Source organism: Lithobates pipiens, unplaced genomic scaffold (assembly GCF_037356315.1).
Source record: "Lithobates pipiens isolate NorthernLeopardFrog02 unplaced genomic scaffold, aLitPip1_a1.2 Scaffold_10, whole genome shotgun sequence".
NCBI classification, from domain to species: domain Eukaryota; kingdom Metazoa; phylum Chordata; class Amphibia; order Anura; family Ranidae; genus Lithobates; species Lithobates pipiens.
The window spans coordinates 213,960,352-213,987,394 of NW_027507686.1; the positions used below are offsets into that span (position 1 = coordinate 213,960,352).

At 43.1% G+C, this 27,043-nt stretch overlaps 1 protein-coding gene across 15 annotated transcripts in view; it reads left to right on the plus strand.

Moving 5' to 3' along the window:
- Window positions 1-27,043, plus strand: part of PPFIBP2 (PPFIB scaffold protein 2) — a 358,545-nt gene that overhangs the window by 283,642 nt on the left and 47,860 nt on the right. For 11 of the 15 annotated variants that reach the window (XM_077460920.1, XM_077460921.1, XM_077460923.1 and 8 more), the window contains 6 exons: window positions 2,051-2,115; window positions 6,719-6,787; window positions 6,904-6,964; window positions 16,805-16,858; window positions 19,307-19,448; window positions 22,528-22,560. In XM_077460920.1, coding sequence (XP_077317046.1) covers window positions 2,051-2,115; window positions 6,719-6,787; window positions 6,904-6,964; window positions 16,805-16,858; window positions 19,307-19,448; window positions 22,528-22,560 — 424 coding nt within the window. The remainder of the gene's footprint in view (window positions 1-2,050; window positions 2,116-6,718; window positions 6,788-6,903; window positions 6,965-16,804; window positions 16,859-19,306; window positions 19,449-22,527; window positions 22,561-27,043) is intronic. The other 4 variants (XM_077460922.1, XM_077460933.1, XM_077460934.1 and 1 more) reach the window with 2 other exon arrangements.

The window sequence follows — 27,043 nt, forward strand, 5'->3', positions numbered from 1 at the left end:
CTCCTATTTTTATCTAGTGATCTTGTTAGTAACACGTTTTCTATCCTAGGGTGACAATGCTCAGTAACTGTACTGTATCTGGGAGAAGCATTGTCACCCTAGGGCAAGAATTGTGTTAAGACTACAAAGTAACTCCCACTATCCTATTCTCAGTAACAAAGGTAAGGGGTTCAGTAGTCCACAGAGCACACAAATTCAATGTTAGCTGATGGCAGTACAGAAAAAATACAGTGTATAGGAGGTTAACATCTCTCTGGATTTCTGGCACAATCTGCATCCTTTTTTATTTTTTTAACCTTTACACGCACATGGACATTAAGGTTGAATTATAATTTATTGATTTTAAAAAGGGAAAAATAAAAGGAACAGGGGGATACAGAATGAAGAAAAAAAAGGGGAGGGGGGGTGGCGGTTCTCACATACCGCCAAACATACAAAACATTGTAAAATATGTGTATGAATCCTACGATTCGTAGGATTACAATACCATAATACGCATTGTTCAGGTTACTCAGGGCACAGCATATAATATGGCATATGCGCTAACCATCAGATGAGAGGGGTGTATAGAATCGGGAGCAACAAAAAGGGGGTAGAACGGGGGGGGGGGGGACGATGACCCAGCAGTATAGAGTAAAACATCTTTGGGATGCATTAGATTGGAGACTGCGAGCCAGGCCTTATCGTCCACATCAGTGCCTGACCTCACAAATGAGCTTCTGGAAGAATGGTCAAACATTCCCATAGACACACTTTTAAACCTTGTGGACAGCCTTCCCAGAAGAGTTAAAGCTTACAGACTAAGTCTGGGATGCCATTAAAGTTCATGTGTGTAAAGGCAGGCTTCCCAATACTTTTGGCACTACAGTGTGTGTGTGTTTCCCAAAGTGAAAAAAATTTCAATCAATAGAGCTGTTGAACAGGGAGGTTTAGGAGTTGGAAGGGTAAGTAAAGAACAGAGAACTTCAGCTGTCAATGTCTTCAGGTTCTGCTGATTTTCTTTTGACATTGTTTCCATTGAAGATGTGCCTTTTTATCATATTCTTAGACTGTATTGCCCAGGTTTGGGATGACTAAACTTTAAAGAACTTCTATAGTCACAGCATACACGTTCATTTTATAAGAGAAGCATTGCAATAACAATACAAACATATGTTCTTTTTAACAATCCACTATAAGCTTCCATTTATGTGAGTTCCCCCTGTCTGCTACCCGCTTTGCAGCTTCTCCTCTGCTTTTTCTATTTCTAAGGACTATATATCCCATGGTACCTTGCTGCCTGCAAGCAGTCATTCCTGTACTGACTCCGCCTCCTGAAACTCCTCCTCTCAGTCCCTCTGTAGTTCAGAAGGCAGGCTCTATGACACAGCACAACCTACTCACCAGACTACGTGCCGCAGAATTTCAGGACGTAAATATGTGCGATTCATCACAAAATACGTGTGCAGACTTCAAGATTGTTCATATTAGGAGTAGGCTGGAAAGAATAGAAATACAATGTGGAAATATATGATTTTAAATTGTGACCATAGATACTTTTGAGCAGGCACACATTATTCTAGTCTGGCAATAGACTGAGTATAGCCTCAAATACAAAATATACGTAATACATATAACAGTACCATCATCCCAAATGATAATTGTCAAGGATTGGGAATTCTAAGGATATCGGGCAGTTGCTGAGGCTGCTCCCTTGATATCCACACCCAAAAATGTTTGTTAAGGGGACTATTGCGGTACTAAATAAAAAAAATTCATAGAAGACTTTATTATAAAAAATGACAAATAGTTTAATAAGGGCCCTTATTAAACTATTTGTAATTTTTTATAATAAAGTCTTCTATGAATTTTCTATTTAGTACCGCAATAGTCCCCTTAACAAACATTTTTGGGTGTGGATATCAAGGAGATATCCTTAGAATTCCCAATCCTTGACAATTATTCTAGTCTGGTTCTAATTTGAATGTAACCTGTAAGGCAGAGATGCCAACCACCTGTGGTTTTCTGTAGCAGTCTGTCCTGACCATCTCCTTCTGTTTCCTTAATATAGGGATCCTCCACCTTGTCATCGCCAACCGCCCCATCATCCCCTCCACACAACATCCTGGAAAATGGGTAAGAACATCTAATACAGTGACTTATAAAGTGCAACTTTGGTTAACAAGAAAGGCGGTTAACAAGCGTTTTGAAGGACCTTCTTCGTCTTCGTCTTCGTCTTCGTCTTCGTCTTCGTCTTCTTCGTCTTCTTCGTCTTCGTCTTCGTCTTCGTCTTCTTCTTCAGTGTTGTCTTGCAAAACAAGCAGAATTTAAGCTAATGGGCGGTGCAGTACCACATTTGGCGAGAGGTGCGGGGGGCACTGGTGACACTCGGAACGGTTCGGAATCACGCTGTTGCTGAGTATTTCCCGAGGCCCTCCGGCGCCGCCCCCCCCCCCCCCCCACTTCTGGCCACATGCGGTATTGCATGCAATAGACGTCAACGCGGAACAAGTTATCTTTGTTTCCATTGACTTCTATGAGGAAAATCGCTTTGACATGCAAGTGCTTTGGATCTCAAGCATTCGCCTGGAAGGGATTATGCTTGTGATCCAAGATTCCACTGTATGCCAATGGGGGGGTTGGATACATGAACCCTTCCAGTGGAAAGTGGAGCCGGCCATGTAGCCATGTAAATGTTCTAATGGTGTCATACTGACATTAAATTTATATCCACTGATGAGAAAATTCAAGGATGAAAAATGTTTTCTCAACTGAACAAATTTCTTGGCATGTGTGTGTTTTTTTTCCGGGAAAGTCTATTTACTCCAAAAGCGAATGTTAAATGCTAACACAATTTGAACTGCTTGCTGGTTGATGACCGATCAGATTGCCTGCCACGCTTTCACAGTCACACTGTAAGTTGCTGATCACCGCCATTCCTAGTGTAGTGTCTGTAGGGATCAGTATCTTGATCAGGTTCTGAACTATACCAGTGTCCACTATAGTATAGTGTCTCTAAAATCGCACTTTGGCTCTTACCAAGACATGTAGCGGAATATATTTTGGCCTAAATTTTTATAGAGAAATTTGGATAGGTTTTATAACAAAGTAGAAAATATAGTTGTGTTTTTTTTTTTTTGTAAAAGTTTTGATCTTTTTTGATTTATATAATATGAAAAAACCCAGTGGTGACTAAATGCCGATGTAGCACTGACCCCCGAAGGAGCTGCTGGTTTTATTGGGCTTACCGTTACCTTCTTGACCTCGTCTCTGTCTAGGGGTTTCCCGTGGTAGATGGCCCAAAGAAATGCAGAAACTGACACTGGATCTTCTTTTGGGTTATTTATTTAGAAGATAACACAGTCTCTTAATGAAGGGTTAGGAGAAAGTTCAGGTACTTTTGGACTGCAAAAATAGAAAGTCTCCCATAACCGTTTCACAGCTAGATTCTCTCAACCTCCGGATAGACCTCCTCTCACTAGGCCTAGCAGCCGGTGAGGTGTTAAGTAAAGCGAAGTCTCTGCCACAGACTTGAGCATAACCGAGGGTCATAGGCAAATTTAGAGAACTATCATATGGTACCAGTATCTCTCAGCCGGTCCGGCGATGCCATAAGATTGTAAGTCCATGAAGTGTCCTTCAACTGAGCCTCCAGGCTCCTTCAGAAAAACCAGCCTTGTGTGTGGCCTTCTGAAGAGTCCTCCCCTGGATGCTTCTCCAGTTGCTGGGCCTATTCTTAGATGAGACGGCACCGGACCACCTTTGAATCCTCAGGCCTCGACATCAATTCAGGCGTGTCCATGCAGTTACTTCGCCTCGGGCTAGCCAGCCCAGAGACTTGGAGTTGCATGGATCCGCACCCCAGGAGGGCCACGGGTGCTGGTCAGGGGGGACCAGGACCAAACAAACAGAAAATCTCTTCTGGACTGGAACCCCATAACACGTGATGTCAGTACCTTAAATACCACGTCCCAGAGTGCACAGCAGGAGAACACTCCCACTGGGCTGGTTTGGAGAAAACGTAGCACTCAATACACCCAGCTAGACTGTGTTCTAACCACTTAACGGTGGTGACAGCGACACCTGCGGTCAAGGAGAACTCGGTGCAGTCCAGCCAGACTGGTACTGAAAACATAATTTAGCAAAATTAGCCCTAAAACCCAACTGTGGTTTCAGGAATATTTTCAAAAACATATAGCACATGCTCGTCAGGAGCAGGTGCTACACCAACAAAAGAAATCACTATTTGTGTGAAAAAAAAATATATATACATTTTAATTTGGGTACGGAGTTGCATGACCAAGCAATTGCCAATTAAATTGCAGTGCTGAATAGCAAAAAATGCCCTGGTCATGAAGGGGGTAAAACCTTCTGGAGGTCAAGTGGTAAACATTTATCAAGTCATTGAATGTACTGATTATTTTTTGTATAAATGTTCTCTCGGCTTGAGAATTGTAAATTCAAATAAGACACCTAATGGGTAAAATCTTATCACTCTTGGAATCTGTTAACAGTACTGTTTTTATAGCGGCTTTTCTCATGCAGGGATCTTATGGACCCCTGAACTTCCTCCAGGAGTTCCTGGGGTTCTTTGAGCAAAGGCAGATCATACACTGACTGAAATTTAGCAAATTCAGCAGAGATCAGCCAAATTTCTGTCAGTGTGTGGCATTCACCTCCCAACAGAAGTTGATCATTTGACCATGCAAGGATTACATACAGTAGATTTCTGGGTATGATCTTGAGGCATGATATGTCTAGTTGGGCAATACACCATGTGCACAGTGCAATAACTGCAATCACAATTTCCCTGGAAATCAAATGTTTTACTCATTTAACCATGTTATGTAATTAATTTGGCTTTACGTCATCATTTTATGCTTCTGAGTAACTTTAGAAATGCATTCCCAGCTGGATCTGGAGTTAATTACACCCAGTTTTGAGCATGTGTGTTGCGTAATGTGTCTACTGAAAGATTCCTAACCATAATTTGTTTTGCATTTATCACCAAGTAATATGCACCATTTCATTCTTCAAGCTATAATTAAGATATGCAGTAAAGGTGCAGCCACACATGGGAGCTGGAAAGCTACAATATATTATTATTATTATTATTATTATTATTATTATTATTATTATAGATTTTTTTTATTATTCCTTGGTCTTAAACTCTTTTTGAAGATATTCTTCAAGAAATGTAAGAAAAACAAGTACAAAAAAAGTGTGTGTGTAATAAATAAAAAAAATATATATAATAATAATTATATATATTCTCATCGATCTGGTGCTTTTAAGACTGAGAACTGATCACTCAGTTCTCCATATTGACTGAGTAGAGATCCGGTGGCTGTCAATCACCGGCTCTCTGCTCTGTCCCTCCAGCACTCGCTGGAGCTCTGGGCTGTGGAGGTGGCAGGGTCAGTTGGCTCAATCTTTCAGCGACTCGCAGAGAGGCTGAGCCAACTGCCGGTCCAGGAATCTGGGTGGATCCCTGCTGTAAAGTCAGGCTCTTTCCAGAGTATGAACCACTTGAATGATGTCAGCCTACAGCGAGCTTTAGTCCTCTGTCAACTGAATCAATGTCACAGGAATGCAGAATGAACTACACTCTTGTGATCCATAAGAGATTTAGAACCAAAAAAGCTTTGGTCGTACGTCTCCTTTTTAAAGCCTTTACCCTATGAGCCACTTTTTTCAACCTATTTTAGCATGGATGAATTCTTAAAACTCCCAGAGGTCAGGGGGCAACATGCTTTATATTTATCAAACCAACATCTCTTTAGATATACTGTAAATAGTAAGTTGTGCATGTGACAATTAAGTAAAAGAATAAAGCATGTGGTATATTTAGCCTATTTGAAACCCAGGACTGCTCTATACGTCAAAAATATTTTCAGATAATATTAATAAAAAGAAACCATGAATTATGGTGAGAAAATTGTAGTGTTCCTTCACAGTGGTGGTCAGTGAAGTGGTCTGTTACATTGGTGGTTGGTTGAGAAAAGCCCCTTTTTAGCCCTTGTACACACGGTCGGAGATTCCGACAACCAAATCCGTTGGATTTTGTCAGACGAATTTTGACCGATACTGTTGCATACACACGGTCGGACAAAGTTGTCGGAAAATCCGACGTGATTACATTATTTCATTACGACGGGACTACGTTCACGCTAGTAGCCAATAGCTTTGGTGTAGGCATTTGATCTGAGCATGCGTGGCACTTTGTCCGATCGTAATTCTCTACACATGATCAGAGTATGTCCGATCGGAGCATTTTGTCGGAAAATTTTACCAACAAGTTGGAAAACTTGGTCCGTCGGATACTCCGACGGAAACAGTCCGATGTAGACCACACACAGTCGGAATATCCGACAAAACGGTCCGATCGGACACATTCCGTCGGAATCTCCGACCGTGTGTACAAGGGCTTAGATTGGTGGTTGGTGGAAAAGGGTCCCATTAACGGGGGGGCCTGTGGAAATAGTGCCTCATTTACAAATATCTGAAAAGATAATTGGTGTCTGTAATGTCTTGTCCAAGGAACTCCTAGAAACCTCTGCAGGAACCCTAGGCCTATATGTCAGGAACTGCTTCTCTAACATTCCACCAGAGTTCTGATGTTGACTTCTTCAGTGTAACATCACCAGTTATCATTGGACCATAGCCAGATCACTGTGAACTGTTATAAACCTGCCTATTAATTTCACTGGAAACTAATACCTGAAATATTTATTTGTAGTATTAGTACACCAGGCCCTCCAGAGAATTGTAGTTCACCACAAGAAGATTATTCAGAACACAGAACTAGGTGAGAAAAAGCTCTGGTATTTTATACTATGGCCAGTGCTCGTGTGAAGAGTTGATGATCTTCTCTTGGAAGCCTATAGTAAGTGACCTTTTTAAACTTTCTTTTTTGTGACATAGAAGCCATCCCAGGACACTTTCCACCAGTTTGGAAGATTTGCAGAGTGGAACGATGGAAAAGGTACAGTCAACTTTGAAGAAACACATTATTTAGAGAAGTGAAAACCAATGTGCAGAAACTAAGGCGTGCTGTAGGAATTTGGATTTTAGAGTAATGTTTTATTTAAAGTGAACCTGTTATAGACTTGATCAATTAATGGGAAGAATATTATAAAAAAACGACATGAGCAGAGGTTATCCGTATTGAAAACCGAATGTTAAAATGGACAAAAAATTTACACCCTGGCTGCTGCAATTATATGCAACTCTCCATTTTTATGAGCCTCCCCATTGGTCTGAAAATGCTAGTTACCTGGTTGTTTTGCTGACATCCTGGCTTCAACATGTTCAGAGTAAATGATCCACAGCAGGTTTGAAGATCGGGGCATTTGGAGAAAACGAATTTCTTCATACTTGTCCTGGGTCAGTGACTCCGTGTTGAAGCTCATAAGGTCAGCAAGACAGAAAAGCAACTAGCATGTTCAACAGGAGAGGCCAATAATGACGTCCCCCATGTTTTCTCATTACACATTACCTTTAAAATTAGCGTTGGTTGCAGATCTAGTCCTGGATGATACATCAGTCCATATTCATGAGTGCTGTTCTCCTTAACAGGTCCTCTTCCATAAAAGCATCCAGCACAGACAGATTCAAGTGAACCTGTGCTTTGCCAATGTGTGGCAATGGAACATGTTCATTTTAATACTCCCCTCCCCAGCAGTACTCGCCTTTTTTTTTCTTTACTTTCCCGCTGCTCTGTTTGGCTTCTGGGGGAAGAGAAAATCAGTCACTCTATCAGAGTATACACTTGTCTGAGGACTTTTTTATGGCCCTCCCATGTGACAAGGTTGGGCTATTACCACAGAGAAGAGAAGAAGTGGATCTTGTGTTCCTCCATACCCAGAAGTACCAGTTCATTTCTATTCAATTCTTCAATTGTCTTAAGATCCACAAGGGGAGAAGAAAAGGTGCCTGTGCTGGAGAGAGGGCATTAAAGTGAACAAGGCTATGAACATTCATAACCTCTTTAGCTGCAGGTAATGTGGAAAAATTCATCCTCGGATGCACTGAAATCATTCAAGGCATTCTCACAGCTGCTCCTCCCTCCAACAGTGATTCAGCAATGTGCTCACTATGCTCTTCCTCCCAGTAGTGTCTCCGCATGCTCCTAGCCTTCTAATCTCCACGTAAACAGACCCAGGAGCTTGATAGACGGGAAGCAGGAGAGCTAAGCTGCTGAGAAAAGGACTTGAATAGGTTCAGTCACTTGCTGTGAATTGTGAAGATGATTTTCTCCCTAGTGGCTGCAGCTACTTAGGTCAGTGAGGGTTTGTTTTAAAGCCAAACTCCAGCCAAAAACTCTTTGCTGCTCCACCAATAGGGATGAGCTTCGTGTTCGAGTCGAACGCATGTTCGACTCGAACATCGGTCGTTCGTGCGTTCGCCGAATTCCGAACGTTTGGGCCGTTCGCGGCAAAATTCGTGTGGCCCACAATGCACTGCGATGGCGCAATGCATTGCTGTCTCACGATTGGCCAAGCATGCACTGTGACCCCGCATGCTTGGCCAATCGCAGCGCCAGTAGCGAGGAGAGCAATGGTTGGCCACAGGCATCCTGCCAATCGTTTTTGGCTGATTTACTATTTTGCTCTTGTGTAGTGGTTACTGTCTGTGCCCTGACCGCAGTATACACCACTATATTCACCTCACCTATATAGCTAGTGATCTAGCTTTAATAATAGAGCTTGCAGTCAGTAGTGTTAGTGCGTGCTGTCTGCGTGCTCTGTACCCAGTACATACCACTATATACACCTACAAAGCTGTTCTCTATTTGAGCCCGATTGTCATTTGCTGGAGTTATTGGAAGTTGTGTGTGCCTCCAGCACAGCACAGTATACATCTGTATATACCCCTTTAACTCTGCTGTTTTCTTGTTATTGTCTGCGTGCCCTGACCGCAGTATACACCGTGATATTCACCTCACCTATATAGCTAGTGGTCCATCTTTAACAATAGAGCTTGCAGTCAGTAGTGTCACTCAGGAGATAGTGCGTGCTGTGTGCCTGCTCTGTACCCAGTACATACCGCTATTATCCACCTACATAGCTGTTCTCTATTTGGGCCCGATTGACATCTGCTGGAGTTATTGGAAGTTGTGTGTGCTTCCAGCACAGCACAGTATACATCTGTATATACCCCTTTTAACTCTGCTGTTTTCTTGTTATTGTCTGCGTGCCCTGACCGCAGTATACACCGTGATATTCACCTCACCTATATAGCTAGTGGTCCATCTTTAACAATAGAGCTTGCAGTCAGCAGTGTCACTCAGGAGATAGTGCGTGCTGTGTGCCTGCTCTGTACCCAGTACATACCGCTATTATCCACCTACATAGCTGTTCTCTATTTGGGCCCGATTGACATCTGCTGTAGTTATTGGAAGTTGTGTGTGCTTCCAGCACAGCACAGTATACATCTGTATATACCCCTTTAACTCTGCTGTTCTATAAAAAAGGCATCTGCAGGAGTTAGTGGGTGTTGTGTGCCTCCAGCACAATATAAACTACCCAACTACTGTTTTACCCAACTCCCTTCAGGCCATTACCATGTCTGGAAGGCCAGCAAGGAGAGGCAGACAGGCGCGAGCCGATAAAAGAGGGCAAGCAGGCTCTGTGTCTAGAGACAACAGTGCTGGTCGTGGACGCGGTGCATTGTCATCAGCACGTGGCCATGGGACATGCTTGTCCTTCTTTTCTGCAGCTGGACATGTTGAACCGCAACATGCCAACGACTTGGTAGAGTGGATGACCAAGCCCTCTTCATCCTCCTCATCCTCTCTCACCCAGTCTCAGGGTAGTAGAAAAGCAGCTGCCAACACATCGTTGTCCCTCCTCTCAATGTCATCATCAGTGACTCCTTCCCTAGACCCACCACGTCCTCCTGAGGAGTCTCCTGAACTCTTTGAGCACAGTGTTGGGTACATGCTCCAGGAGGATGCCCAGTGTTTGGTGGGCTCTGATGATGACACTCAGCTAGAGGAAGGCAGTAGCGTGAGCACAGAGAGAGGGGATGCTCAAGAAGGACAGCAATCTGGCAGTCATGTTCCACAAGCTGCAGCATACTGCCAGGTTTGCTACAGCGATGAAGAGGGAGGGGATGATGAGGGCACTGACTCCACGTGGGTGCCTGGAAGGAGGGAGGAGGAGGAGGAGGAGGAGGAGGCGGCACATGTCCAACGAGGCAGGATGCCCTCCGGGGGCCAGCTTAGGGGCAGCACACCGACTGAATCACACCGCAGAGCGCTTCCTCTGCGCAGAGCGCTTCCTCTGCGCGTTATTCTAAAAGTTCTTTGGTGTGGGCCTTTTTTGAGACGAGTGCATCAGATCGCACCGCTGCTATTTGCAACATATGTCTCAAGCGTATCTCACGTGGCCAAAACATCAGCCGCTTGGGCACCACATGCTTGACCAGACATATGTTGACCTGCCATGCAGCTCGTTGGCAAGCATACCTCAAAGACCCACACCAAAGAACAAAGCGGACCTCTCCTTGCTCCTCATCAGCTGGCATCTCCAACCCCACTAGACCTTCAGTCCTCTCTGAAACCTGCTCTGAGAGGAATGAAGGTGTAGAATTAGGTGTGTCACAGCCAAGTGCTTCCGGGAACTCTGCTAGTGGTACATCCACGTCCGATTATAGCAGACAAATGTCCCTGCCCCAGCTGCTGGACCGGCGGAAGAAATTTACTCCCAGCCATCCACATGCCCAGCGGTTGAATGCTAGCTTGGCTAAATTGCTAGCACTTCAACTGCTGCCTTTTCAGTTGGTAGACTCGGCCCCCTTCCGTGAGTTTGTACAATGTGCGGTTCCTCAGTGGCAGGTCCCCAAACGCCACTTTTTCTCACGGAAGGCAATTCCGGCTCTCTACCGGCATGTGGAAGGCAATGTCCTTGCCTCGCTGGACAGGGCGGTCAGCGGTAAGGTGCATATTACCGCTGACTCATGGTCCAGCAGGCATGGACAGGGACGTTACCTGTCTTTCACGGCCCATTGGGTCACTCTTCTGGCTGCTGGGAAGGATGCAGGACAAGGTGCAGTAGTATTGGAGGTTGTTCCGCCACCACGCCTCCAAAATGCTACTATTGGTTGTGACACACCTCTCTCCTCCACCCCCTCCTCTTCTTCTTCCTCCATGGCCTCTTCCAGTGCTCTGTCCTCAGAACCAGCGGTGCTCCGTAGGCGTTGCAGGGGCTACGCAAGTACGCAGGCAAAACGATGCCATTCCGTGCTTGCGCTGGTTTGTTTGGGGGACAGGAGCCACACTGGGGCGGATGTTTTGTCAGCTCTGCAGGGGCAGGCCGAGAGGTGTTGTCCTTAGTGACCCAGAGGACTCCGGACCGAATGCCTCAGCTAACCTACGCTGCATGGCCTCCCTGATCCTGCAAAGCCTGCGGAAGGATCCTCGTATTCTTCGGATCAAGGAGAGGGACCATTACTGGCTGGCCACTCTCCTTGATCCACGGTACAAGGGTAAGGTTGCCGACCTTATCTTGCCATCGCAGAGGGAGCAGAGGATGAGACATCTCCGGGAGGCCTTGCAGAAAGCTCTGTGCAACGCGTTCCCAGAGACTGGGAGGTCACAAACTCCTGGTCCTGGACAACGTGTTGCTGAGGCATCAGTCAGAAGGAGCGGTGGAGAAGGTGGCCGTCTGACTGATGCTTTCAGACAATTTTTTAGTCCGCAGCCCCAAGGTATGATTGGTTCCAGCACCCATCGCCAGCGTCTAATTTACATGGTGCAGGAATACCTAGGGGCAAGGTCAGACTTGGACACCTTTCCCACTGAAAATCCTCTGGCTTACTGGGTCTTGAGGATGGATCACTGGCCAGAGCTTGCACAGTATGCAATTGAGCTACTGGCCTGTCCTGCATCCAGCGTTCTTTCGGAACGCACCTTCAGTGCTGCTGGTGGCTTCGTTACCGATCACAGGGTGCGCCTGTCCACCGAATCAGTTGATCGACTGACCTTCATCAAGATGAATCAGTCTTGGATCACCCACAGCTACCAAGCACCTGAAGCTGATGTAACCGAATAATTTTTTTTGAAATACCACATCCCTTCAAGACTGCCTATGCTGATGCTGAGTGACTGTCCTGTTATGTTGATTGTCTATCCTCTTCCTCCTCCGCTGATATGTTGGAAGAACATTTTTGGTTCTGGGTGATGCCAGCAGCCCAATTTTTCTGCCCCTGTTTAACAGGGGCGTTTAAGTACAATTTTTGATGCAATGCTTTGCAGCAGGGCTAATTCCTGCAATAAAACTAGAGTGTATGGCAGAGGTTGCAGTGTGATGGCACCAGTGCCTAAGGCCCAATTTTTCTGCCCCTGTTTAACAGGGACATGTAATTACAATTCTTGATATAATATTTCACAGGAGGGCCCCTTCCTGTGCCCACCCAGAGTAACTGTGAGGACTTATAGTGTTGTGGCACCAGCACCACAACCACCAAAGGTCAATTTTTCTACCACTGTTCAACAATGGCATGTAATTACAATTCTTGATATAATCGTTCACAGCAGGGCGCTCCAGCGCCCACCAAGAGTCACTTTGAGGTCTTACAATGTTGTGGCAACACCAACACCTTGTTCCGCCATTTCTGCAGAGCATATAGGGCAGGCCCCTACTTTCAAACATCCAACTTACAAACATCTCCTACTTGCAAACGGAAGGAGACAACAGCAAGTGAGATGAAAAAAGATGGACGACAAAACAAATTATACAGGGGTGATAACCCTTCCCTATGTTTTCCAAAAAGCTTAAAATTATTTTTTTGACTGGAGCTACACTTTAAAAATGTACCAGTTGAAAATTACAAACAGATTCAACTTAACACAACAAACCTACACAGTCCCAGTCTTGTTTGCACCGCCTGTATACTGCTGTTCTGAGTATATAGGGCCTGGGGGCCACACGCATTTCCTTTTTTTAATATGGGTACAGGGTTCCCCTTAATATGCGTACAAGACCCAAATAGGCTGGTAATGGGCAGGGAGGGCTACCCATGCCATTTTTCTGAATGATTTTCAACCATATTGCAGGAACCAGATATAACATTAAAACCGCAAGCAGTTTTAAATGGTGTTATTTCCGCTTAATGTCATTTTGTGCAGGGACTGTTCTAAACACGGGAAACACGTGGCACTTCACAGGCATACTACAGACACCCACCAGGCACCATATTTAAAGGAATATTTCACTTTTTTTTTTTCACTTTAATCGTCATTAAAATCAGTACTCCCACCAAAACGGTAGTTTTTAAAACTTTTTTTTGCAGTGACCCATGTCCCCTGAGGCAGGAGGCAGGTCGCCAAACCCTTTTTAGGACACTATCTTGCATATTAGCCGTTAAAAATTAGCACTTTCCAATTCGAACGTTCGAGTCCCATAGACTTCAATGGGGTTCTAACGTTCGTACCGAACGCGGGGGTCGTTCGCAAGTTCTGGTGCGAACCGAACCGGGGGGTGTTCGGCTCATCCCTATCCACCAATTACAGCTTGCTTTGCAGCTCAGTTGCTGCATATAAAAATACATAAATACTTAATGTCTAAAGCCTGGCCAGTGGCTATGTTGATTTCAAGATGCACCTGTTGCATTGCCCTGCATTATTAAAAGCACAGATTGCTTTAATCTGGGCACCAAAGTCTGCAAAATCTTCCATACAGCACTGAAATGATAACCTAAAGTAATTTTTCTTAAACAGTTTATCAAATTGTTGATTTGCTTGAATATTTCGGTGTTAGAGAATCACACAGAGAATCACACAAGTCGGGAAGCAGGGCAATTGTGATTTGTATGAAAATTAGCAAATTGCACAAGTTTGCATATGTATATTCATGTGAATTTTCAATTTTCCCGATTTGTCAATCAGTTTGCTCACCATTATGTGTGTTGGGAAATAGAGTCGTATTTATGTTTGTTCTGTGACACTAGCAGCATGTTACCATGTCTTCATTATTATTAATAAAAATGTAGCTAATAGATATGTGGTATTATTGCAATCCTTTTACTCTTGACCTCAAGAGCCTATGCATTTTAACATTTTCCCTTCTGGAATATTATATATTCTAAAGTCATGGGTTTATCAGATATGTGGCAGGGATTAAGAGGAGAGATTTAAGGCCACACACAGCAGACATCCTATCCAGTAATTCCATTTATGGACACTGCTGTCAGCCTTTCTTCAGCCTAAAATGTTTAACTGTTAAATTATTGATAGAGTACAACAGATATCAATAGAATGGAAAATTGCGTGGAATAGTATAACCGTTTAGCTTCTGCTTCAAGGCAAGTTAGGGCTATTGGTGAACCAGATGGTCCCAGAAAAAGGACATGTGAGGCACTGGCCTCCTGTCTTGCAAAAATCAAATGAAAGTTGGCAATGAGTTGATACAATGACCTTGGTCACCTCAATTGAGAAACCCAAGTGAAATCTAATAAATAAGTGCCAAACATTCATCTTGAGAGCCAATAATTGTTTATTATCAATTATACTTAAAACACAAGAGGACCAACTGTAGCCAGCATCCTTGCTATTCATTTGAACTTAAGTAGAGTCCAAGTTATACTGTTGCATTTTGCTTTAGGCTCCATTTACACTTGTGTGACTTGTCATGCAACTTTGGACATCAGAGTCTCATGACAAGTCGTTCTGCGTGTTTTCCAATGATAACCATTCATATATGCGCAACTTAACGTTGCAGCAACTTCAGAGTAATTCATGCACTACTTTGATCCAACTTTCATGCAACTTGAGGGCCATTGACTGCAATGTTAACCCTCGGAAGTTGCATGAAAGGCGTAAATGTTATACAGCAATACACCAAATCCAGATATTGGCACAGGCATGCTTCCTGTTCTCCAAAAAAACAACAAAGGGCAAGACGCAAATACCTGGTGGCCATAAGACATTTGCCTGGTGGGCGGGGGCTGCATTTCTAACAAGAACTCGCTAATGTGACATAGGGCTCCAGAGGGTGAGAAGCGCAACATGAAATATGCAGTTATATTGCATATAGCATTCACGGGCTGTCATCCGTGTGTCTGCCACAAACCATGTAGGCCTCTAGGGAGTGATGCCGACCAAGCAGGGCTCTTTGAGTCCTACTGGACCTGTTCTCTCTTCGGCCTCGACGCGGAACATGATGCTGAGGCTTAGTGGTAGCTGCCTGGAAAAATTGTCAGAGAAAGACCGAAAAGAAAATCTGTTACACTATGCATGTAGCCAGATTCTGTTTTCTACTTCCATACTGGAAAAAAGACGGTAATTCTGGCGCAAAGTCAGTAGCTGAATAAACATAAAGGAAGTCCCACGGTGATCAACAGTTAGTTAGTTCATGTAGTATATACATTAGGTATATAAATGTTCAGTCCAAAAATTTATGTTCATGGAGAAAAAAAGTAGATAATGGCAGCTATCCTTAGAGTTGGCCAGCTCTGTGTGAGAAACAAGAAAGAGGGAGAGAAGGAAGCACCAGCTCAGGGCAGAGATTTAACAATTCATGACATTTGTATTGTCTGACACTTCCACCATCCCCCCACCTTTTGCCACATACCCCCCCCCCATCACCCCCCCCTTTCCTCCAAACCCTCTCCCCCCATTAAACCAGACCAGACTGCGTTTGGAGTAAAGGGCCAAAGGCCTTGATTTATTAACCAAAATATATGAATATAAAATATAAACTTTTTTAAATAACTTTTAATAATAATAACTTGTAAACTTTTCCTTTAACACTGGAACATGGGTCATTAGCATATCCAAGACCCTACTGGTCACTGCACCATCTATTTTACCTCTTGACCTCCAGACGGCATCCCCTGTCTCGGAGGCTAAACCCAAACCAATGCAGTGACCTACCCCTTTTCTCCTCCGGTTACCCCCTTGTAACCAGGAAGTACATCAACAACCATCCCCATCCCCATGGATGGGTACAACCTAATTACCCCCTACACCACTTACCCTTCTAAACTGACCCCCCAAACAACCAGCACACCCCTCACAACAAAAACCTACCAACCCCAGGGGAGGGTGGGTGGGAATCTCTTCCTCCTCCGCTCTCCAAGTGGCCTGGCTTCCGCTCGGCTTCCCGGCCGAACGTGTTAGCTCCGCCCCCTGGCCCCGCCTACCCGGCTTCTTAAAGCGGCCCCACGAAATGTTAAATAAAGCGGCGACAGTGCATGCAAACAATTGTCATGCTGTCCCTCCGCTTAGCATCCTTTGGCTGCTGCTCCGTGGCCTCTCTTTTAAGTCATAAGTTAAAATACACTTACACAGTGCAAGTGAGCGTCAAGCTCAGTAAGGCGGAGGGTAGGGGGGTTCTACCCCAGTCAGTCCATCAGATTTAGCGCTGTCCGCAGAAATGTACCATCCAATTGCAGGCTCTCTGAGCGTCCTGTGGCCGTCAGGAAGCAAAACCAGCGTGGAATGTGGGCGGAAATTGCATCATTGACTTCCATATTGGGTCTGGTGCGGGCCTCCAGGGAGGGATTGTGACACTATCTAGTGGTCACTTCTTGCCCCACTCAGGGAGGGACAATAGGCTGGTAGACTAGACTACCCGTTCGAGGAGGAATAAAGATAAGTCTCCTTTATGATCCCCTTTGCGGTATTTGAAGTCTTCAGGAGTAAAAGGGTTGAATACCACTGAAGTCATTGCATCCAGGCATGGAGTGCATAGGGATGTGCCAAGACATCCCTGGTGACTGTGATATGTGTATCATCTAACCATTCACAAATATTTTATCAACACATTGTACTAACAGATTTTTTGTCACTTTTTCCTCATTCTTCCTTGACTTTGGCTAGCATGATGATGGGGAAACCCCAGAGCCTGTTGTAACACCTGTTGTAACTCCGGAGGTATATTAACTTTATAAAACCTTGTTGTCATGTTGTATTTGTTGGATTGTTTGTACTTAACATAAAGCTGAACTCCAAGCCTTAATTATTTTATATACATTTGTCAATTGTCACAAAGGATATAAATACTATGTGTGCACCACATAGTACCACTTTTATAAACCCTACTGTTACCTTGTAAAAGTAGAAGTGACATTGTGCTGTATAGTACATAGCCTGTGCAGAGAGCAGAGCTGTGGGAGGGACCCAAAAGCTCCACCCACCACAGGCTGCCTGTAGAAACCAGGAGGGGGCGGAGACAAGACAAGTCATCTGCACAATGAGCGGGAGCAGCAGTGAGCGGTCTTTATTACAGTAAACTCCTATAAAGGAGTTGCCTCACCCTGGATTACTGCACCGATCTGGAGCAAATACACACATAAAACCAAAAGTAAAGAAAAAATACCCATGGCTCTTCTATTCTTTCAATATTTTTTTTAGCCTGGAGTTCAGCTTTGACTTGTTGAGCTACAAAAGATGGTGGCTGTCCCATGGCCAACTGTCCAAGTTTTTTAATGTGTAGTTGACATTTCTGAACTAAAATACTTACATCTTTTGACAAGATAATTGCTGCCTGTTAGTGGTACCAACCTGGAGAATTCAGTTTTTTCCCTTTTTTTTTTTTTTTTTTTAACTTGGATCCTGCAGAACATGTAAGAGCCGCAAGCAATAATCGCATTTAATATCTGGCAGGCTTGTTGTACCCAGGTTGATTGATCAACTTGGGTACATTCATCCTGCCCATACATAGTTTGAATCTTGGCCAGTTCAGCAGTATTCAAACCTTCTGTGGCCATCTTTAATGAAAGAAAATGGTCATGTATGGCTAGCTTAAAGAGACTGTAAAGTCTCATTATTTTTTTCTATTAAAATAATCAACATGTTCTAATTATCTGCTCTGTGCAGTGGTTTTGCACAGAACAGCTCCACTCCTCTTCTTCTTGGGTCCCTGGCTGGAGCTCCTGGCCCCTCCCTCCTGTTGGCCCCTCCTGTTGAATGTCTCCACAGCAAGCAGCTTGCAATGGGGGCAACCGAGCCACAGCTCTTTTGTCCATTCAGATATGGAGCCGCACCTAGGCCCCGTCCCCTCTCTCTTCTCATTGGGTAACTGATTTTGATTGACGACCAAGGCATTCGTGGACATCACTGGGCTCAGGTACAGGGGTGGGGCTGCTGCACACAGAAGGCTTTTTATCTTAATGCATAGAATGCATTAAGATAAAAACCTTCTACCTTTACAACCACTTTAAGATTGATCCCTATCCGTGCACCCAACTGGATATAAAAGACAAACAATGCAGCTCTGTATTCGGTGATGCATGATTAAATATATTCTAAATCCAAGAAAGTACCTGAATTTGGTATCAGCCCCTTTGCAAATGCCTACACAGCAGAGCTCCAAAAGACAAGTACCCCCCTAAGGGAAAGTATAAGGGACTTTCTAGGCAACGGGAGAGAAACATAAACAGAAAATTCTATAAAATAGCTTTTATTATGAAAAAATATATAAAATTAAGGTGCAAACATCACCAATACGATTAATAAAAACAATAGATTACAATCATGAATCGGTAGTGCATGATAATTGTAGACATTCAGCCCGACGCGTTTCAGTCCTTTCATCAGGGACATTCAGAGCCAGAAGATACTACCACAGCATAGTCTAAAAGTAAAAAACAACAATAACAAAAAAACAGAACAAACGCCTATAATGCAACAAAATATCAATCTCATCATGAAAGAAGGCATACAAGAGGAGCATCGTTAAGGTCATGATTATATAAACGCATACCGATTCGATTGGTCAGTATTGCATACACCTCTAGATGGAATGCCGACTAGCACAGTACACAGCAGAGCTCAGACTGAGAAAGTAGAAAGCCAATTGGTTATATTGCAGTGCAAGTAGCATGCTGATAGGAGCAGAGTGTAGAGACAGAGAGATAGCTCAACGGTCCACTGCTTCTCATTTCACTGTCCAGTCAGTGTGGGCACAATGAGAAGACTAGTATGTGTTAATGAACTGTAGTAGTGAAAATATCAGGTCTCCTGATCTGCCAGGAAGGGCTGTGTAAATCTAAGGACCGGATGGACAGAAATGCAAATCTATGGCAGGTAAAACCGCTCTTTCATCTGTGTATTTAGCTTAACACTTTAAATGAAGAAGGGTGAGAACTTTTCTCTTAATTGTCTGTCCTTCACTTCCACAAAAAGATCTTGCATTTTTCCTCCACTGAATGAGACAGAATACAGACAAGAGTTTTTAAACAATCTTCCCAGTAACAAATCTTTGGCGTAGAGCCTGTTCTAATTTCTCTGGTGTTCCCCATTGTTGCCACCCAAAATTGGGAACTGGCAATGCATATAAAAATGCTCTCATATTAATTCCTCTTTATTTCTTCATGTCAGAGTAAAGCAGATCCCAGGTACCAGACCTTGCCCGGGAAACTCTCTCATGCCACGCCAAATGGGTCACATGACAGCTACAGGAAACCCGCATCCCAGAATGCTTTGCACATCAACAGTGAAACAAATGGAATACAAAGTTTATGTAAGACAAAAATCTTTTCTTCTAGTATGCGGACATATGCCTATTGATGATTTGTGTGTGTATATGTATGTATATGTATATGTGTGTGTATGTATGTATGTATGTATAGAGAAAAATCTAACTTTGTAAAATTTAATTTACTGGATTATTGTGTTTGAAAGAATAGTAAACTATTTATTTTCTGTAAAATCAGTATCAGGAATGGTATATATCTATAGCAATTCATTGCAATGCATTGGGATTGATTTACTAAAGGCAAATCTGTTTACGTTCAAGGGGAACTTTACACGTGAATTTTACCCCAGAGTGTAGTGAATGAGGTGAAGCTCCACTGACTTCCATCATCTAATCATGTTCAAGCAAAATGCGGTTTATTTTCCTTGCAAAGTGAAACTTCACCACAAAGTGAACAATTAATTTGCTTTTAGTAAATGAACCCCTTTGTGCCAAGAAGCCAAAAGATGTTTGACAGTGTCTTGTCCGCTTTCCCATTCAAGAGAGATTGGATATCAAAAATTTTAGAACTTGCCAAAACAGAAGTGTGGGGGTAAATCTTCCAGGGGGAACCCCAGTTCTGGTGACCACTGTCTAAGATGGGATTTCCCCTCCCTTCCTGTTTCTGCAAGACAGGAAGGGAAGTTTTTCCGATGAGACACAAAAAATAAAAAACAGGCAGGAGCTTTAAAGTGCATGTAAACACTCACATACAGTATCTCACAAAAGTGAGTACACCCCTCACATTTTTGTAAATATTTTATTATATCTTTATGTGACAAAACTGAAGAAATTATACTTTGCTACAATGTAAAGTAGTGAGTGTACAGCTTGTATAACAGTGAAAATTTGCTGTCCCCTCAAAATACTCAACACACAGCTATTGATGTCTAAACCGCTGGCAACAAAAGTTAGTACCCCCTAAGTAAAAATGTCCAAATTGGGCGCAAAGTGTCAATATTTCAGCTGTTTTTATCTTCTGTGTCAGAGAACTTGCAGAAATTATCATGCTGATAACAGAGGAATGGAGCAGCAGAAAGACACGGGACTCAGGACTTTGGAGAGAGACGTAAACACTACAGATATGCAGTTAGGTCCATATGTATTTGGACACAGGCAAATATTTTTCCAGGTATTTACCAAAACATATTCAAGCTATAGCTCTATATAGGATATGGGCTGAAAGTGCACACTCTTAGGTTTAATTTGAAGGTATGTACATCCAAATCAGAGGACGGGTTTAGGAATTACAGCTCTTACTAGCCGCCACCCCCTCCCTTTTTTTTTTTTTCCCCAAGGGACCAAAAGTAATTGGACAATTGAATCAAAAAGCTGTTTCATTGCCAGGTGTGGGCTACTCCTTTTGATATTTCTTCATCAATTAAGCAGGTGAAAGGTGTGGAGTTGATTCTAAGTGCGGTATTTGGAATCTATTGCTGTGAACCTACATCATACATTCAAAGGAGCTGTCCATGAAAGCGAAACAGGCCATTGTAAGGCTTCAAAAACTAAACCAATCCATCAGAGAGCCAGCCGCAACCTTAGAAGTGGCCAAATCAACAGTTTGGTACACTCTGAGGAAAGAAAAATGCACTGCTGAGCTCAGCAACATAAAAAGGCCTGGACGTCCATGGAAGATAACAGTGGTGGATGATCTCAGGGTCCTCTCTATGGTATAGAAAAACCCATTCACAACATCCAGACAAGGGAAGGACACTCTCCAGAAAGTGGACATATCATTGTCGAAGACTTCACAAGAGCATATAGAACAATACAAGAGGGTTCACCACAAGGTGCAAACCATTCATAAGCCTGTAGAATTGAAAAGCCAGATTAGACTTTGCCAAAAAAATCTAAAAAAGCCAGACCAGTTCTTGAAAAGCATTCTTTGGCTGGATGAAATTAAGATTAATCTATACCAGAATGATTGGAAGACAAAAGTGTGGAGAAGGCTTGGAACCGCCCATGATCCAAAGCACACAACTTCATCTGTAAAGCATGGTGAAGGCGGTGTGATGATATGAGCATGCATGGCTTCCAGTGGCACTGGGTCATCTGTGTTTATTGATCATAAGACAGAAGCTGCCAGATTAATAATGCAGTGTTTAGAGATATACTGTCAGCCGAAATTCAGCCAAATGCAACAAAGTGGATTGGACGGCGCTTTACAGTACAGATGGACAACGATCCAAAACACACTGCAAAAGCAACCCAGGAGCGTTTGAAGGAAAATAAGTGGAATATTCTGCAATGGCCGGGTCAATCACCCGATCTCAACCCAATTGAGCATGCATTTCACTTGCTGAAGGCAAAACTAAAGGCAGAAAAACCCACAAAGAACAACTGAAGACAGCTGCAGTTAGAGCCTGGCAAAGCATCAGAAAGGAGGAAACCCAGTCTTTGGTAATGTCCATGGGTTCCAGACTTTAAGCAGTCAATGTCATTAAAGGATTCTCAACAAAATATTTAAAAATGAACATTTTATTTATGATGATATTCATTTGTCCAATAACCTTTCTGCCCCTGAAAATGGGAGGACTGTGTATAAAAATGGTTGCAGTTCCTAAAATTTGTACTTTTATATTTATGTTCAACCCCTTGAATTTAAATCTGAAAATCTGCACTTCAAATTCATTTGGATTGTTTCATTTTAATTTAAATTCTGGTGACATACAGAGCCAAAAGTATGAAAATTGTGCCAGTGTCCAAATATATAGGTCTGATTTCATGAATGGGGTTTATATCCATGTTAACCTATCACCTACTATAACAAAAAATGAAGTTTTAGCTATACATACACTTCAACACTTCAATGTCATTGCACTGTGTTAGGCTGAGAACACAACCTGTGCACTCAATTGAAGTGTCTCTTCTTCTTCATCAGGAGCCTCAGCTAATCATTTAGCCATTACGTTCTATTCATCAGGAAACATAAATCTATTATTATTTACAAACCCTCAGTTCCTGCCTCTTTCCAAATTTTTAGGCTTGGCTGTTTGCTTTCCTTTCCTCCTTTTTCTATGTTTCTGAAATCTCCTCCTGTTTTTGCCTTTTTTCTTACTTCTTTTGGGAAATTGTTTTGAAGATTTCAACAGAAGCGTCAGCGCCCCAGTGATAGGTACTGTACCTGTGGTGGCTAACACAGCATGCGTGTGGCATTTACCCAACCTGAGGATGGCTTGGGACATACAACTGATGATGATGATTTAGTGTGGCAGTATGTAGAGCAATGCAACAAATTCAATTTCAATTGACCATACATGGTATAAGATAATACTATAGAAGGTATAAAATAATACCACTCTCACCCATAGCTTATACCTCTGACCATCAAGTGCTGGTTTAGTTGTAGAGGTTGTGTATGCTCCCCAAGCACAGAGCCAACATGAAAAAAATTGGAACTGCTCACCACATGTACCCAACGTCCTCCAATATGCTTTATGTATCCAAGGGCTAAAGGCAAAACCCTGTCTTTATCCTCTCGCTTATGATGTGTTTTACCCAACATCCGCAATAAAACTTAAATTTTGGGTAAATCACATCTGGGTGATGGGGTCCAGGTGAGGTTTTGTCTTCAGCAACTGAATCAATAAAGTTTTTGAAGTGTGTGTGTGTGTGTGTATGTGTATGTATGTGTATATATATATATATATATATATATATATATATATATATATATATATATATATATATATATAAATATATATATATATATATATATATATAAATTTATAATAAAAAAAAGTTTTGTTTTTTTAGGGGCAGCACAGTGGTGTAGAGGTTAGCACTCTCGCCTAGCAGTAAAAAGTAGTGAATCCCAACCACGACACTACCTGCCTGGAGTTTGCATGTTCTCCCTGTGCCTGCGTGGGTTTCCTCTGGGTACTCGGGTTTCCTCCCACACTCAATGTGTGGGAGGAAATGCAATGTACAGGGATAGGGACAATTGTAGACACTCACTCAGGTTGAACTGGATGGACTGGTGTCTTTACGCAACCTTACTATGTAACTATATATCAGTGTTTTTCAACTGTGTGCCATTTTGGGTTCCCCTGCAAGGACTCCTGAATCAGCGACATGATTTGCCATGGTGCAGGTTTGCTGATGGCCATGATGGCCTATGTCACTTTAGGGCAGGATGCATTACATCTTTCTTTGGTAAGGTGTTGGCGGCTGACTCGTCCACTCCTTGGCAATCTATGATGCTGATCAAGGGCATGCAGGGCCACCTCAAGCATTCAGGAGAGGACAGAAGTCTACCTCCTTCAAGTCTTGCCCATTGCTGTGCTGCTGGAGCCTAAGGATAAGGGCTCTGATGTGACGAATGGACTGTGTAATTTGGGGGGGGGGGGCCTTTGTGATGGGGAAAATGATGTGATGGGGAAGGACTATGACGAGGAGGCTCTATGATGGGGGTGAAGGACTTTGATTGGGGAGTTCTGTGATGAGATGACTGGAATAGGGGTGAATTGGTGATTGATGACTCTGATAGGGAGACTTTTGGGCTGTCCCTCGAGAAACCTAATAGAGGGGAAATGTTCCAATGGGGACACTAGTTCAGGTGACCTGGGGGTCCCAAAGGAATTCCCTTAATTTGTAGAGATTTCCTCTCACTTCCTGTTTGGTTATGGGACACAAAGTGAAGGGAGATCTCCACAATGGGACACAGGTGGTGAAGAAAAATGTGTCAGGGGTTGTAACCCTCCCTTGCTCTATCCAAAATTAAAGAAAAGTTTTGCCTATAGTTCTACTTTAAATTGGAAGTCCAGGCTCTCTAAGCTTAAAACTGCTCTCTGCCACCTTCTAAATCCTATCTACTGTAGAATTCTTACCTAGTCGCATGATCGGCTCCTGGTGGCAGGCTTTAGGGTAGAAGAACAACAGCCGACAACGGATGCCCCATAAGAAGTCTATGGGGCATCCACTCATGGATCCCTGAACACTTGAACTATGGCACATCTGATAGGTCAAACCATAGAAATACGGAAAGACATGCCAGGCCAAAACCGCATAAGTCCAAGATCATTTTAATTGTGGTTAAAAATAAAATCATATAAAAAAAACGTGTTTCGGAGAACACTACTCCCCCTTCATCAGGACTGCAGCAATCCTCAAAAAAAGTATATCTAGGTATGTGTACGAGTGTGTACAACATCACATACTAACAAACTTGTTGCATGAATTTCAGTTGTCTTGATTGAATTAGAAAATGTTAATGTAGAAGTAAAATGCACTTTTTAACTTGTACCTACAGGTAGGCCTATAAGGTTTACCTGTAGGTACAGTGAATATCTCCTAAACTTTCACTGTTTAGGAGATATTCATGCAGCTGGTGACATCAACGGCACATGCACTCTGAATGGACGGCATACCCTTGCCATACCTTCAAAGCTTTGTGCTGGAGCTCCCCTGCACATGTGCTGGAGTGACGGTATCGCAGCCCTGGCCATTCATAAAGCTGAAGTCTGTGTGCTCAGAAGGAAGACCGGGTGAAAATTGAAAAGCGGGGGAACCGTGACAGCGCTGTGCTGGAGGGCTCAGTGTCCAGGTAGGTCTGTCATAGTGCACTAGTATGCGTACTAGTGCATTATCAACTCAACCTGCAGGGGGAGGCCCAATTTATTTATTTTTTCTGGCTGTTTACTACTGGCTTTAAAAGAGAAGATATAAAGATGCATAGTAAAACATCCAGTGAAGAAAGTGAGTAGTGCATCTGGTATAGGGCAGTCACTGTTTGGTCAATAATTTTCCCCTGGAACTGGTGATTTATAAATACAATTTTGCCAAACCTGATGCTGCTTGTAGGGCCACTCATTGCTCAAATTTTGGCAGATTTCTCCGGAATTGACCAGAAATCGAGCCATCTATGGCCAGCTTTACACTAGAAGCACATGGGATTAGTGGGATCATCCTACTATAATAGCATGCACATAATAGTTTGGACGATTAATTGCTACTGCATGCGACCTTATGAGTAGTAATCACAAATTTGGAGTAGTGGGCAATCATGAATTGCTACTGCAGTGCTCACTTTGTTTACCACGTGTAGCGATCAAGGCAGGTTGCTGGTTAGGGATGAGCTCAGGCGTGTTCGCATTGAACACGTGCTGAGCCCGCCAGGAAGTCGGCGCAGCGCTGCGCTAATCACAGGCAGTGAGACATTGCCCCGATGTGCGGCTGCAGAGATCGGGCAATGTCTCACTGCCTGTGATTAGCGCAGTGCTGCGCTGACTTCCTGGCGGGCTCTGCACGTGTTCAATGCGAACACGCCTGAGCTCATCCCTATTGCTGGTGATAATTCGTAGGATGATCACACACTACCTGCATACACACAACCTAAAAGATCTATCGCCTGTGTGGATTAGCCCCATCAGCTTACAGCTTTGCAAAGAGATAGTGTGACAAAAGACTATTACATTGTAATGACTCCACACCTTCTTTCACCCCCCCCCCCAGCTTTCAACGGCATTCTTGAAAATCCCCCCCGCTTTTACAAATTTCAGGAATAATAAAACCCATTAGGCAACAGCGGCTTGTTTTACAGCATGTAACGTGAGGCTAGAGAATTCCCCCATCCTTGCATTCACTTCTCCATACAGACTGCAGTGCCTATCTGTAGCCCTTTGTAGTAGAGCCAGAGAATGAGCCCAGTGACTGACAGGAATGTAAAACTGTTTAAAACACCGTTTTGTGTTTTTTTTTTTTTTACGTATAATTAGTTCTTACCAGAATATTAACCCCTTCTAGACCCGCAATAACATCCAGATATTTCGTCTGCAAACTCCTGTCAAACTTTTCTTTGGGTTTTTATAAAGTGGGGAAGGGGTTAAAACAGAATTTCTACAAAAAATGTTATTGCTGTCATTGAAGATGAACCCTTGCCTTGCTTCCTGTCCCAGTGACACATAAGGGGAGATTTACTAAAACTGGAGAGCACAAAATCTGGTGCAGCTGTGCATAGAAACCAATCAGCTTCCAGCTTTTATCTTCCAAAGGTCAATTGAACAAGCTGAAGTTAGAAGCTGATTGACTATCATGTACAGCTACACCGGTTTTAGTAAATCTCCTCGGAAGGGGTAAACTGAAATTGTCAGTTGTCATCTGGGAAGAAGGTAGGGAGTCAACCGTGAAGCTGGCCATACCATACACTAGTAGATTTTCAAATGTACATTCGTATGAAAACTCTCCAATACATTCAATGCCTTTACAAATGTCATTTGAATGTACTTCAAAATTTTCATGTGGTGTTAAGATACAATTTTGTACAAAAATGAATAAAAATACTGCGTCAACCTCAACATGGAGCTGCCAACACAACAATATGACTACCGTAATTGTAAAACGATATAAAAAGTGAAATGTGTAGGTTGGGATAAAGGAATTTGGTACTCTTACCGCAGGAAGTGGATCCAAGGTCCAATGGACATGGATCAAATTTCCAAAGGCGGTTATACTCCAGCTCCTCCTTGAGTGATAGATAGGAAACCAGGATACAACTCACCGACCACAATCTTCCAAATGGTGGTGTTTAAATGGGGTATAAAAGAGAGAAAAGCCTCCACATAGTGTAAATCCCCCCCAAAAAATTGAGGTTTATTGAA